We start from the raw sequence: 12,287 nt of genomic DNA on the forward strand, positions 1-12,287 counted from the left end.
GATATACAAATTCATTTAAAAACATACTGTCTCAATCCAGATGGCATTCCTTTGTAATTGCTAAGATAAAAGATAAATAGTTGCTATATTCCTTAACCCGTTGCACTTTTTTTCCTCAGAAAAACCCAGCCCACCAGAAAAACTTGGAGTAGCAAATGTGACAAAGGATAGTGTTTCTCTTTCATGGCTAAAACCAGAACATGATGGTGGTAGCAGAATTGTGAGCTACCTCATTGAAGCTCTTGAGAAAGGACAGCAAAAATGGGTTAAGTGTGCAGTTGTAAAGACAACTCATCATGTTGTCCGTGGTCTTAAAGAGAATGTTGACTATTTCTTCAGAGTGTCTGCAGAAAACCAAGCTGGTTTAAGTGATCCTAAGGAACTACTACTCCCTGTTACAGTTAAAGAACAATTAGGTATGCTTCTTGACATGAGACAAAAGTTGGTATACATTAAATTGGATTCATATTTAACAAGAGAGAACATTTTTTAATGGTTTGAAAATGTACTCTTTTTTCAGAATCTCCCGAGATTGACATGAAGGGCTTCCCTCATAACACTGTATATGTTCGAGCGGGATCAAACCTGAAAGTTGAAATTCCAGTTTCTGGAAAACCGATGCCAAAGGTGACATTGTCTAGAGATGGTGTTCCACTGAAACCTACTATGAGATTTCACACAGAAACCACTGCAGAAAGTCTCATCATTAACCTTAAAGAAAGTGTGGCTGCTGATGCTGGTAGATATGACATTACTGCTGCCAACTCAAGTGGCACCACAAAATCATTTGTTAATATTGTTGTGCTGGATAGACCAGGTCCTCCTGTTGGTCCTGTTGTCCTTAGCGATATCACTGAAGAGAGTGTAACACTCAGATGGCAGCCACCAGCTTATGATGGTGGAAGTCAAGTTACCAACTACATCGTACTGAAAAGAGAAACAAGTACTGCTGCTTGGTCTGAAGTGTCTGCAACCGTTGCTAGAACTGTTATCAAAGTTATGAAGCTCACAACAGGAGAAGAATACCAATTCCGCATCAAAGCTGAGAACCGCTTTGGCATCAGTGATCACATAGATTCACAATGTGTGGTTGTCAAGCTTCCTTACAGTGAGTAATATGCTTCTTACGCTGTACGTCGATGTTTTAATGCTCTGATGTTGAAAATATAATTTTGTTAACAATTAATCACTTCTTTTGATATCATCAGCTACACCTGGCCCTCCTTCCACACCATGGGTCATGAATGTCACCCGGGAGAGTATTACTGTTGGATGGCATGAACCAGTCACTAATGGTGGCAGCGCAATCACTGGATATCACTTAGAAATGAAAGACAGGAATAGCATATTATGGCAGAAGGCTAACAAGACCCTCATTCGCACAACTCACTTCAAAGTCACCACCATCAGTGCTGGCCTTATCTATGAATTTAGAGTTTATGCAGAAAACGCAGCTGGCATTGGAAAAGCAAGCCATCCTTCTGATCCAGTCCTCGCAATTGATGCTTGTGGTATGTATTCTCGAGAAAATAAAGAAGCTGAACCATTTAAGTAGTGGGGTTTGGGTTGTTGGGTTTTCTTCCCTTTGATATTCTGTCCTGTACAGTAAGCCAATATTCAAAACAGCTGTTATTCATTAGTAATACTCTCATGTTTCCTACTGCAGAACCACCAAGAAATGTTCGTGTCTCAGATATTTCCAAGACTGCTATCACTCTGTCATGGCAGAAGCCAGCATTTGACGGTGGTAGCAAGATCACTGGATATATCGTAGAAAAACGTGATCTTCCAGATGGCAGATGGACAAAAGCTAGCTTCACCAATGTTATTGAGACTCAGTTCACAGTATCTGGTCTGACACAGAATTCCCGATATGAATTCCGGGTCTTTGCTAAGAATGCCGTTGGTTCCATTAGTAATCCCTCAGATGTTGTGGGTCCTATCACATGTGTTGATACATATGGTAAGTGTTTTGCAATGATATAATGGTACCATTTTGTTATACTAGGAAGCTTAAAGCAGTGCTGTTTTGTAGAACCATAGTCTTTTAAATATGGAAGGCTGGTTTACAGTGATTGATTCAATAAGCTTGAATGACTGTGAGCTATTTGGGCATGATTGTAATGAACATCTTTGGCTGTATCTACATGTTTAAAGTCTTATGGTATCTTTATTCTTTGAGCAACAGAAGTCTGCCCATCCCCCATGGTCAAAGTGGTTATACTTATACATGTGGTTGCCTTTTCTTGGTACAATTAGATCTAACTTTTTCTAGGTTTATGATTTAATTTATACATGCTATCTTTACTTTAATCTGTGTTTATAAAATTCATGTAACTATAAGCATAAATAAGGTACTCTTATTTTTGTTTTTATTAAATACAAGTCTAAAATAACTATGTTTTTAACTTTTTCTTACTCTTATTTTTTCTTAAGGTGCACCTGAAATTGATGTGCCACCAGAATATACAGAAGTAGTGAAATATAAAGCAGGAACTTCAGTTAAGCTAAAACTAGGCATCTCAGGCAAGCCTGTACCCACAATTGAATGGTTCAAAAATGGCAACGAGTTACAAACCAGTGCACTACTGTCTATTGAAAACACAACAGAATTTGCTTCTATACTGATCAAGGATGCAACTCGACTCAACAGTGGCACCTATGAATTAAAATTGAAGAATGCCATGGGTTCAGCATCAGCCCACGTTAGAGTACAGATACTTGGTATGTCTTGAGATATGACTGTATTATCTATTAAACAATAATTCAGTAATAAATACTTAACATCATCTTTCTTCCGTCTTCCACAGACAAGCCAGGACCCCCAAGTGGACCTATACAGTTTAAGACAGTCACTGCTGAAAAGATTACAATAACATGGGACCCACCAGCAGATGATGGTGGTGCACCTGTAACACACTACGTTGTTGAAAAGCGGGAGACAAGTCGGGTTGTATGGTCTTTAATTTCTGAAAAAGTGGAGGGGTATATCATAACTACAACAAAACTCATCAAAGGAAATGAATATGTGTTCCGTGTCCGTGGTGTGAACAAGTTTGGAGTTGGTGATTCACTGGAGTCTGAACCCATTATAGCCAAAAATTCATTTGGTAAGAAACATATAAAATAACTTATGCAACTGAATCATCTTATGTATTATTTGTAAGTAGTACTGATCTACTGACATATATACTGTTATTTTTACTCAGTTACACCTGGACCACCTAGTGTACCGGAAGTCACAATGATAACCAAGAATTCTATGACCGTTGTCTGGAACAGGCCCACTGTTGATGGAGGCAGTGAAATATCAGGATATTTTCTTGAGAAGCGTGACAAGAAGAGTCTGAGTTGGTTCAAGGTTACTAAAGAAACCATTCGGGACACCAGACAGAAAGTAACAGGTCTGACTGAAAACAGCGAATATCATTTCCGAGTTTGTGCTGTCAATGCAGCTGGACAAGGTCCATTCTCCGAAGCTTCTGACTTCTACAAAGCTGCAGATCCTGTTGGTAAGACACAATGTGCGGTATTTCTAATTGATTGGAAATCAATGGACAATGAGCAATTAGGATGGGATTGCACCAATGAAACTGAGGGCAGATGGGCAGATTTTATTTCTCTTTATGATTAGTTGTAAATTAAATTAAATTAAATTAATTGTAAGAAAAATATAGCTTCTGATTATTTTTTTTTCCCCCATAAACTATCACTTACAGATAAGCCAGGCTCACCAACAAAGCTGAAGGTTGTGGATACAACCAAGACATCTGTCACCCTTGGCTGGATTAAACCTGTTTATGATGGAGGAAGTCCAATTACCAGCTACGTGGTGGAGAAAAGGGAAGGTGAAGAACAAGAATGGACTGTAGTCAGTACTAAGGGAGAAGTGAGAACAACTGAGTATGTTGTATCCCACCTTCAGCCAAGTGTTAATTATTATTTCCGCGTGTCTGCTATAAATTCTGCTGGACAAGGAGAGCCTATTGAAATGACGGAACCTGTTCAAGCTAAAGATATTCTTGGTACTGTACTTTTCAGTCATTTATCATTTTTCTGTGTTTGCGGTTTTTTCCAAAGCATTTCTTATTTTACATTCCAAGTATGCATTATTAATTTTTACTTATTTCCACAGTGGCACCAGAAATTGATCTGGATGTTGCTCTCCGGACCTCTATCGTTGCTAAAGCAGGTGAAGATGTGCAAATACTGATTCCATTCAAAGGAAGACCTCCTCCAACAGTCACATGGAGAAAGGGTGACAAGAATCTTGGGATTGATGAAAGATATATCATCCAGAACACAGAATCATCTACACTACTTACTATTCCTCAAGTTACCCGAAGTGATACAGGAAAATATGTTCTTACAATTGAAAATGGAGTTGGGGAAGCAAAATCATCATTTGTGAATGTAAAGGTACTTGACACGCCATCTGCCTGCCAGAAGCTGCAGCTTAAGCATGTTTCTCGTGGCACAGTTACACTGGTATGGGAGCCACCTCTCATTAATGGTGGTTCTGAAATAACAAATTATGTTGTTGAAAAAAGAGATGCTACAAAGAGGGCCTGGTCAACTGTAACAACAAAGTGTTCTCATACCACCTTTAAGCTGACTAACCTGTCAGAGAAGACTGCATTCTTCTTCCGTGTTCTTGCTGAAAATGAAATTGGACTGGGTGAACCTTGCGAGACATCTGAACCTGTGAAAGCTGCGGACATACCTGGACCTGTAAAAGACCTAGCCATGAAAGATTCTACAAAGACTTCTGTTAAATTGCACTGGAGCAAGCCTGACTATGATGGTGGTAGCATTATATCAGACTATGTTATTGAAAAGAAACTGCAGGAAGAAAAAGAATGGACATATGCAGGCACAAGCAAGAGCTGTGAATTTGAAGTTGAAAAACTTAAAGAGCTTTCTGTCATGGAATTCAGAGTCTTTGCTAAAAACGAAAAAGGTATGAGTGATGGTGTTACTGTTGGACCCATTACAGTGAAAGAACACATAATAACACCTGAAGCTGACCTTTCTGATATTCCTGGAGGTCAAATTGCTGTAAGAATTGGACATAACCTGCACATTGAATTGCCCTATAAAGGTAAACCTAAGCCATCAATGAGCTGGCTCAAGGACAACCTCCCTCTTAAAGAAACTGAACATCTTCGTTTCAAGAAAACTGAAAACAAGATAAGCTTAAGCATCAAGAATGTGAAAAAGGAGCATGGTGGCAAATATACTTTAATTCTTGATAATGTAGTCTGCAGAAAAACATTCACAATCACTGTGATCACTCTTGGCCCTCCATCTAAGCCAAAAGGACCTTTAAGATTAGATGAAATCAAAGCAGATAGTGTAGTTTTGTCATGGGAAGCTCCTGAAGATGATGGGGGAGGAGAAATTACTGGCTACAGTATTGAGAAGAGAGAAACTTCACAAATGAACTGGAAGCTGGTGTGTTCAAGTGCTGCAAGAACAACTTTCAAAGTACCAAACCTTGTTAAAGACACTGAATATCAATTTAGAGTTCGTGCGGAAAATAGATATGGAGTAAGCCCACCTCTTGTCTCAGCAGATGTTGTGGCAAAGCATCAGTTTAGACCACCAGGTGCCCCGGGCAAGCCTGTTGTATACAACATAACTGCTGATGGAATGACCATATCCTGGGATGCTCCCGTTTATGACGGTGGTTCAGAGATTATTGGATACCACGTTGAAAAGAAGGAAAGAAACAGTATTTTGTGGCAGAAGGTTAATGTTGCATTAATATCTAGCAGAGAATACAGGATTACTGGACTGCTTGAGGGCCTGGATTACCAGTTCCAAGTATATGCTGAAAACTCTGCAGGTCTAAGCCGAGCTAGCGAGCCGAGCAAATTTACTTTGGCAGTATCTCCAGTGGGTGAGTGAATGATCAGTCATTCATCCAAGAAAATTCTAGTCTTGTAGACTATGGTGAGCAGTAATAAAAATAAATTTTAATTATTTTCCTTTCAGACCCACCTGGTACTCCTGATTACATTGATGTCACCAGGGAAACAGTCACCCTTAAATGGACCCCACCACTGCGCGATGGAGGCAGTAAGATTGTGGCTTACAGCATTGAGAAACGGCAAGGAAGTGAAGACCGTTGGCTGAGATGTAACTTTACTGATGTCAGTGAATGCCAATATACAGTTACAGGACTCAGTTCAGGTGACCGATACGAATTCAGAGTGCTTGCAAGAAATGCTGTTGGTACAATCAGCCCGCCTTCACAGTCTTCAGGCTATATCATGACCAGAGATGAAAACGGTAAGAATTATTTCTTAATATGCTTGGGTTTGGGCACTGAAGCCAGCTAGAGCTTCTGGCTGTACTGATGGGAAGTGGGAGGCCAAGGGGGAAATAATGCGTGACTGAGGTCCTTCCAGTCAGCTCAGAACATTTCTGTTTGTACTCCAAGGTGGGAGGGTCTAAATTAAAGACCCAAATCTGACAGATATATGTAATCAATTGCTGAAAGGCATGGCAGTCTACATTTTTGGTGGATAAGCAGCAGCAGCAAAGTTGGAAAGAAATAATAAACTGTAATATTTTGATGCCCTGAATAATTTAGAAATTAAAATGTGCCTCAGGTAGCTTGGCATACTGTAACAGTATATATTAATGGTGTCTTTCACCTATTGTTAATATGATGCACTGTGTGCTTACAGAAAAAATAAGTTTATAGTTCATATAATAACTGCTTTTTAGAGAATGACATTTTCTAAGTGAAAGATTTCTATATACAGCAATCTATTACAATTAGTACATTAAAAAAGAGTATCAGGAAAAAATATTTAGCTGCAAGGGAATTGAACTATATTTTCCTTTTTTAGTTGCTCCAACAATTGAATTTGGCCCTGAGCACTTTGAAGGCCTTACTGTCAAAGCTGGAGAGAGTATTAGACTTAAAGCTCTCATCAAAGGACGTCCGGTACCTAAAGTGACATGGTTTAAGGATGGTAAGGAGATTGAGAAAATAATGAATATAGAAATAACTACAGCTATTGGATATAGTACAATCTTCATTAGAGATGCTACCCGGGATCATCGTGGAGTGTACACAGTAGAAGCCAAAAATGCATCAGGGACTAAACGAGAAGATATTACCTTTAGAGTACAAGGTACTGCACCAAATACTTTCAAAATGCTCTTTTAAAATATTTTTTTATTCTAAGCGCCAGCAAATTATAATTCTGAACCTTTAAAATTGCAGACACACCAGGAAAAGTTGGTGGACCAATACGATTCACAAACATTACTGGAGAAAAAGTCACATTGTGGTGGGAGCCTCCGACTAATGATGGTTGTGCTTCTGTTTCCCACTACATAATTGAAAAACGTGAAACCAGCAGGATTGCTTGGGCATTAGTTGAAGATAAATGTGAAGCTTGCAGCTACACGGCGCTTAAATTAATTAAGGGCAATGAGTACCAGTTCCGTGTCTCTGCAGTGAACAAATTTGGAGTTGGCAGACCATTGGAGTCTGATCCAGTCACTGCACAAATACCTTACAGTAAGTTTCCACCTCCTTCTGTAGAAATAATTGTGGAGTTACCATCTTGTTTTTCTAATGACTTTTTTTTAAAATTTTTTTTAGCTCTCCCTGATGCCCCAGGAACACCAGAGCCTACCAATGTAACAGGAGACAGTATCACACTCACATGGGCAAGACCAACATCAGATGGCGGAAGCGAGATAAATGAGTATATTCTAGAAAGAAGAGAAAAGAAGAGCATGCGCTGGGTTAAAGTATCCAGTAAGAGACCCATTACTGAGAACAGATACAGAGTAACTGGCCTTGTTGAAGGCAATGAGTATGAATTCCATGTCATGGCTGAAAACGCTGCAGGAGTTGGACCTCCAAGTGACGTTTCAAAACTGATTAAATGTAGAGAACCAGTCAGCCCACCAAGTGCTCCTAACGTTGTAAAGGTGACAGATACATCGAAGACTAGTGTAAGCTTAGAGTGGACCAAGCCAGTTTTTGATGGAGGCATGGAAATAATTGGGTACATCATTGAGATGTGCAAAGCTGATCTTGAAGCCTGGCAGAAAGTCAATGCAGAGACTGTTCTCGCTACGAAATATACCGTTGTTGATTTGGAGGCAGGAGAACACTATAAATTCAGAGTTAGTGCTGTCAATGGTGCTGGCAAAGGAGAAAGTTGTGAAGTTCCTGCTTCAGTCCAAACCATGGACAGGCTTTCTGCACCTGAAATTGATATCGATGCAAACTTCAAGCAGACTCATATTGTTAGAGCAGGTGCGAGCATTCGTCTATTTATTGCCTTCTCTGGAAGACCTGTTCCTACTGCTGTGTGGTCCAAAGCAGATGCTAATCTTAGCTTGCGTGCTGACATTCAAACAACAGATTCATTCAGCACATTGACTGTAGAGGAATGCAATAGAAATGATGCTGGCAAGTATGTCTTTACTGTGGAAAACAACAGTGGAAGTAAGTCTATTACATTTACTGTCAAGGTTTTGGACACACCTGGTCCACCAGGTCCCATTACATTTAAAGATGTGACTCGAAGATCTATTACTTTAATGTGGGATGCTCCTGTTCTGGATGGAGGTTCACGCATCCATCACTACGTTGTGGAAAAACGGGAAGCAAGCCGTCGTAGCTGGCAAGTGGTGAGTTCAAAATGCACTCGACAAATCTTTAAGGTCACTGATCTGGCAGAAGGTGTGCCGTATTACTACCGAGTGTCAGCAGAAAATGAATATGGTGTAGGTGAACCCTGTGAATTAACAGAACCAGTTGTAGCCACAGAAGAACCTGCTCCACCTAAGAGACTAGATATTGTTGATACAACCAAGTCTTCTGTAGTTTTAGCTTGGCTTAAACCTGATCATGATGGTGGTAGCCGTGTTACTGGATACCTTCTTGAAATGAAACAAAAAGGATCTGACTCCTGGATTGAAGCTGGACAAACCAAACAACTTACTTTCACTGTTGAGGGCCTTCTGGAGAACACTGAATATGAGTTCCGGGTCAAGGCAAAGAATGATGCTGGCTACAGTGAGCCGAGAGAAGCTTTCTCTTCTGTTATTATTAAGGAGCCACAGATTGAACCAACAGCAGATCTCAGTGAAATAAGCAGACAGCTTATAACATGCAAGGCTGGAAGCACCTTTACTATCGATATACCAATCAGTGGGCGCCCAGCTCCAAAAGTGACATGGAAACTTGAGGAGATGAGGCTGAAGGAAACTGAGAGAGTGACCATCAAGACAACAAAAGACAGAACCACACTGACTGTAAAGGACAGTATGAGAGGTGACTCTGGTAAATACTACCTCACACTTGAAAACACTGCTGGTGTGAAAACATTTACTGTCACAGTGGTAGTCATAGGAAGGCCAGGTCCTGTCACTGGCCCAATTGAAATATCATCTATCTCTTCTGAATCCTGTGTGTTGACCTGGAAAGAACCTGAAGATGATGGTGGCAGCGACATTACGAACTACATTGTAGAGAAACGTGAGTCTGGCACAACAGCATGGCAGTTGATAAATTCCAGTGTGAAACGTACACAGATCAAAGTCAGTCATCTCACAAAATACCAGGAGTACAGTTTCCGAGTAAGCTCAGAAAACAGATTTGGTGTCAGCAAACCCCTTGAATCAAAACCAGTAGTTGCTGAGCATCCATTTGGTAAGTGAAACACTTTTCAAAATTTGTTCTTCTCCTCTATGCTATTCATAACAACTAACATTTTCCTCCCCATCTTTTTTTGTGTTTAGTCCCACCAAGCCCACCTTCAAGGCCAGAAGTCTATTCTGTGTCTGCAACTGCCATGGCCATTCGCTGGGAGGAACCCTATCATGATGGTGGCAGCAAAGTCATTGGATATTGGGTTGAAAAGAAGGAGCGCAACACCATCCTTTGGGTGAAGGAAAACAAAGTGCCGTGCTGTGAATGCAACTACAAAGTCACGGGATTGGTGGAAGGCCTAGAATATCAATTCAGAACCTATGCTCTAAATGCTGCAGGTGTTAGCAAAGCTAGTGAAGCTTCCAGACCTGTAGTGGCTCAAAATCCAGTTGGTAAGTATTACTTTTAGAGTCATGTTGTTATTTAAGCTAAAATAGAATTGCATTTCTCATTTTTCTGTTTTATTCCTCCAGATCCACCAGGAAGACCAGAAGTAACAGATGTCACCAGATCTACAGTGTCACTGAGCTGGTCAGCACCCCTTTACGATGGTGGAAGCAAAATTATCGGATATATTATAGAGCGCAAACCATATAACGAATCTGGTGATGGACGCTGGCTGAAATGCAATTATACCATTGTCTCAGAAAACTTTTTTACTGTGACAGCTCTTAGTGAAGATGAAGCATACGAATTCCGTGTACTAGCAAAGAATGCTGCTGGTGTGATTAGCAAAGGATCTGAATCAACTGGTGCCGTCATTTGTAAAGATGAATACTGTAAGAAATATTCACTTGGAACAATTGAAAAAATAATGTTCTATTTTTAGTACTGTCGTGTAATTTGGTTTTAATCTCTTTTTCCTTATGACAGCACCACCAAAGGCTGAACTCGATGCCAGACTGCAGGGAGAAGTTGTGACCATTAGGGCTGGATCGGATCTTGTTCTTGACGCAGCCGTTGGTGGGAAACCAGAACCAAAAGTCTTCTGGTCCAAAGGTGACAGGGAATTGGATCTATGTGAAAAGATATCACTGCAATACACCAGCAAACGAGCCATTGCAATTATCAAGTTCTGTGACCGAAGCGATAGTGGAAAATATACTCTAACAGTTAAAAATGCCAGTGGGATGAAACAAATTTCTGTTCTTGTCAAAGTGCTTGGTATGTATCCCATGATTAATATTCATACTTAGTATACTAAAAAACCCACATTCTTTTAAATAAGTGTGAGTCGCTTTTCTTTAGCTGCCAATAACAATAGTTATTTTTATCTCCACCCAGATTCACCAGGTCCATGCGCCGGCAAAATCACAGTTAGCAGAGTAACAGAAGAGAAATGTACTCTGGCATGGAACATGCCTGAGGAAGATGGAGGTGCACAAATCACTCACTATATTGTAGAAAGGCGTGAAACCAGCAGACTTCACTGGGTTATTGTTGAGGCTGAATGCCAGAGTTTATCATGTGTGGTAACGAAACTTATTAAAAATAATGAATATATCTTCCGTGTGAAAGCTGTCAACAAATATGGACCAGGTGTTCCACTTGAAACAGAACCTGTGATTGCCAGGAATGCTTTCAGTGAGTGTTACTACCTTCTGTTCTGCATTAGAATTTGTGGAATATTTCTCACAGATAAAGAATTTGTTAAATAATATTTTTCTTCATCTTTTTTTTTAAAAAAAAAAACCAAAACAGCTATCCCATCACAGCCTGGTGCTCCTGAGGAAGTGAGTGTTGGCAAGGAACATATCATTATTCAGTGGACAAAACCAGAATCAGATGGTGGCAGTGAGATTAAGGACTATCTTGTGGACAAACGTGAAAGGAGAAGTCTGCGCTGGACACGAGTGAACAGAGATTACACTGTTTATGATACCAGACTGAAGGTCACTGGTCTCATGGAAGGCAGTCAGTACCAGTTCCGCGTCACCGCAGTGAATGCTGCTGGGAACAGTGAGCCTAGTGAAGCCTCACAATACATGTTATGTAAAGAACCATCATGTAAGTTACCACATTTAAAACATATTTTAATATTTACTTATAGTAATGGAGCATAAACCCATGTTGACGCCACATATGATGTAACGGAACTAGCTAGTATCAGAATAAACTTAGAAGAAGTTATAGTTAATTTTAAATGCATTTCGTGGCATTAGCTGTTTAGAACTTGTTTTTAACTGTAAAATGTTTCGTGCACCAATGTGAAATGCATTTTCTTCTTTTTCAAAGATACTCCTGCACCACCTTCAGCTCCAAGAGTTGTGGATACTACTAAGCACAGCATAAGTTTGGCATGGTCAAAGCCCATGTATGATGGTGGTGTTGACATCTTAGGCTATGTTCTTGAAATGAAAGAAGAAGGTACTGAACAGTGGTATCGACCACATACAACTGCCACTCTGAGGAATGCTGAGTTCACCGTGACTGGTCTTAAAACAACACAGAAATACCAATTCAGAGTTGCTGCTACAAATGTGAATGGTATGAGTGAATTTAGTGAATCATCAGCAGAAATAGAACCTGTGGAAAGAATAGGTAATTTGAAAATTTAATGTATATTTTAAGGAATAATTGTATTTGCCTTTAGAAC

At 40.0% G+C, this 12,287-nt stretch overlaps 1 protein-coding gene across 1 annotated transcript in view; it reads left to right on the plus strand.

The window, feature by feature from the left end:
* Positions 1–12,287, plus strand: part of TTN (titin) — a 242,473-nt gene that overhangs the window by 213,953 nt on the left and 16,233 nt on the right. Inside the window, 19 exon segments of the mRNA XM_075756546.1 lie at positions 120–416; positions 521–1,108; positions 1,209–1,511; positions 1,667–1,963; positions 2,437–2,724; positions 2,811–3,110; positions 3,210–3,512; positions 3,720–4,025; positions 4,136–5,902; positions 5,998–6,294; positions 6,861–7,148; positions 7,241–7,540; positions 7,625–9,691; positions 9,781–10,083; positions 10,165–10,470; positions 10,565–10,855; positions 10,976–11,275; positions 11,393–11,698; positions 11,927–12,232. Coding sequence (XP_075612661.1) covers positions 120–416; positions 521–1,108; positions 1,209–1,511; positions 1,667–1,963; positions 2,437–2,724; positions 2,811–3,110; positions 3,210–3,512; positions 3,720–4,025; positions 4,136–5,902; positions 5,998–6,294; positions 6,861–7,148; positions 7,241–7,540; positions 7,625–9,691; positions 9,781–10,083; positions 10,165–10,470; positions 10,565–10,855; positions 10,976–11,275; positions 11,393–11,698; positions 11,927–12,232 — 9,213 coding nt within the window.

This window comes from Balearica regulorum, chromosome 6, assembly GCF_011004875.1.
Source record: "Balearica regulorum gibbericeps isolate bBalReg1 chromosome 6, bBalReg1.pri, whole genome shotgun sequence".
NCBI classification, from domain to species: Eukaryota; Metazoa; Chordata; class Aves; order Gruiformes; family Gruidae; genus Balearica; species Balearica regulorum.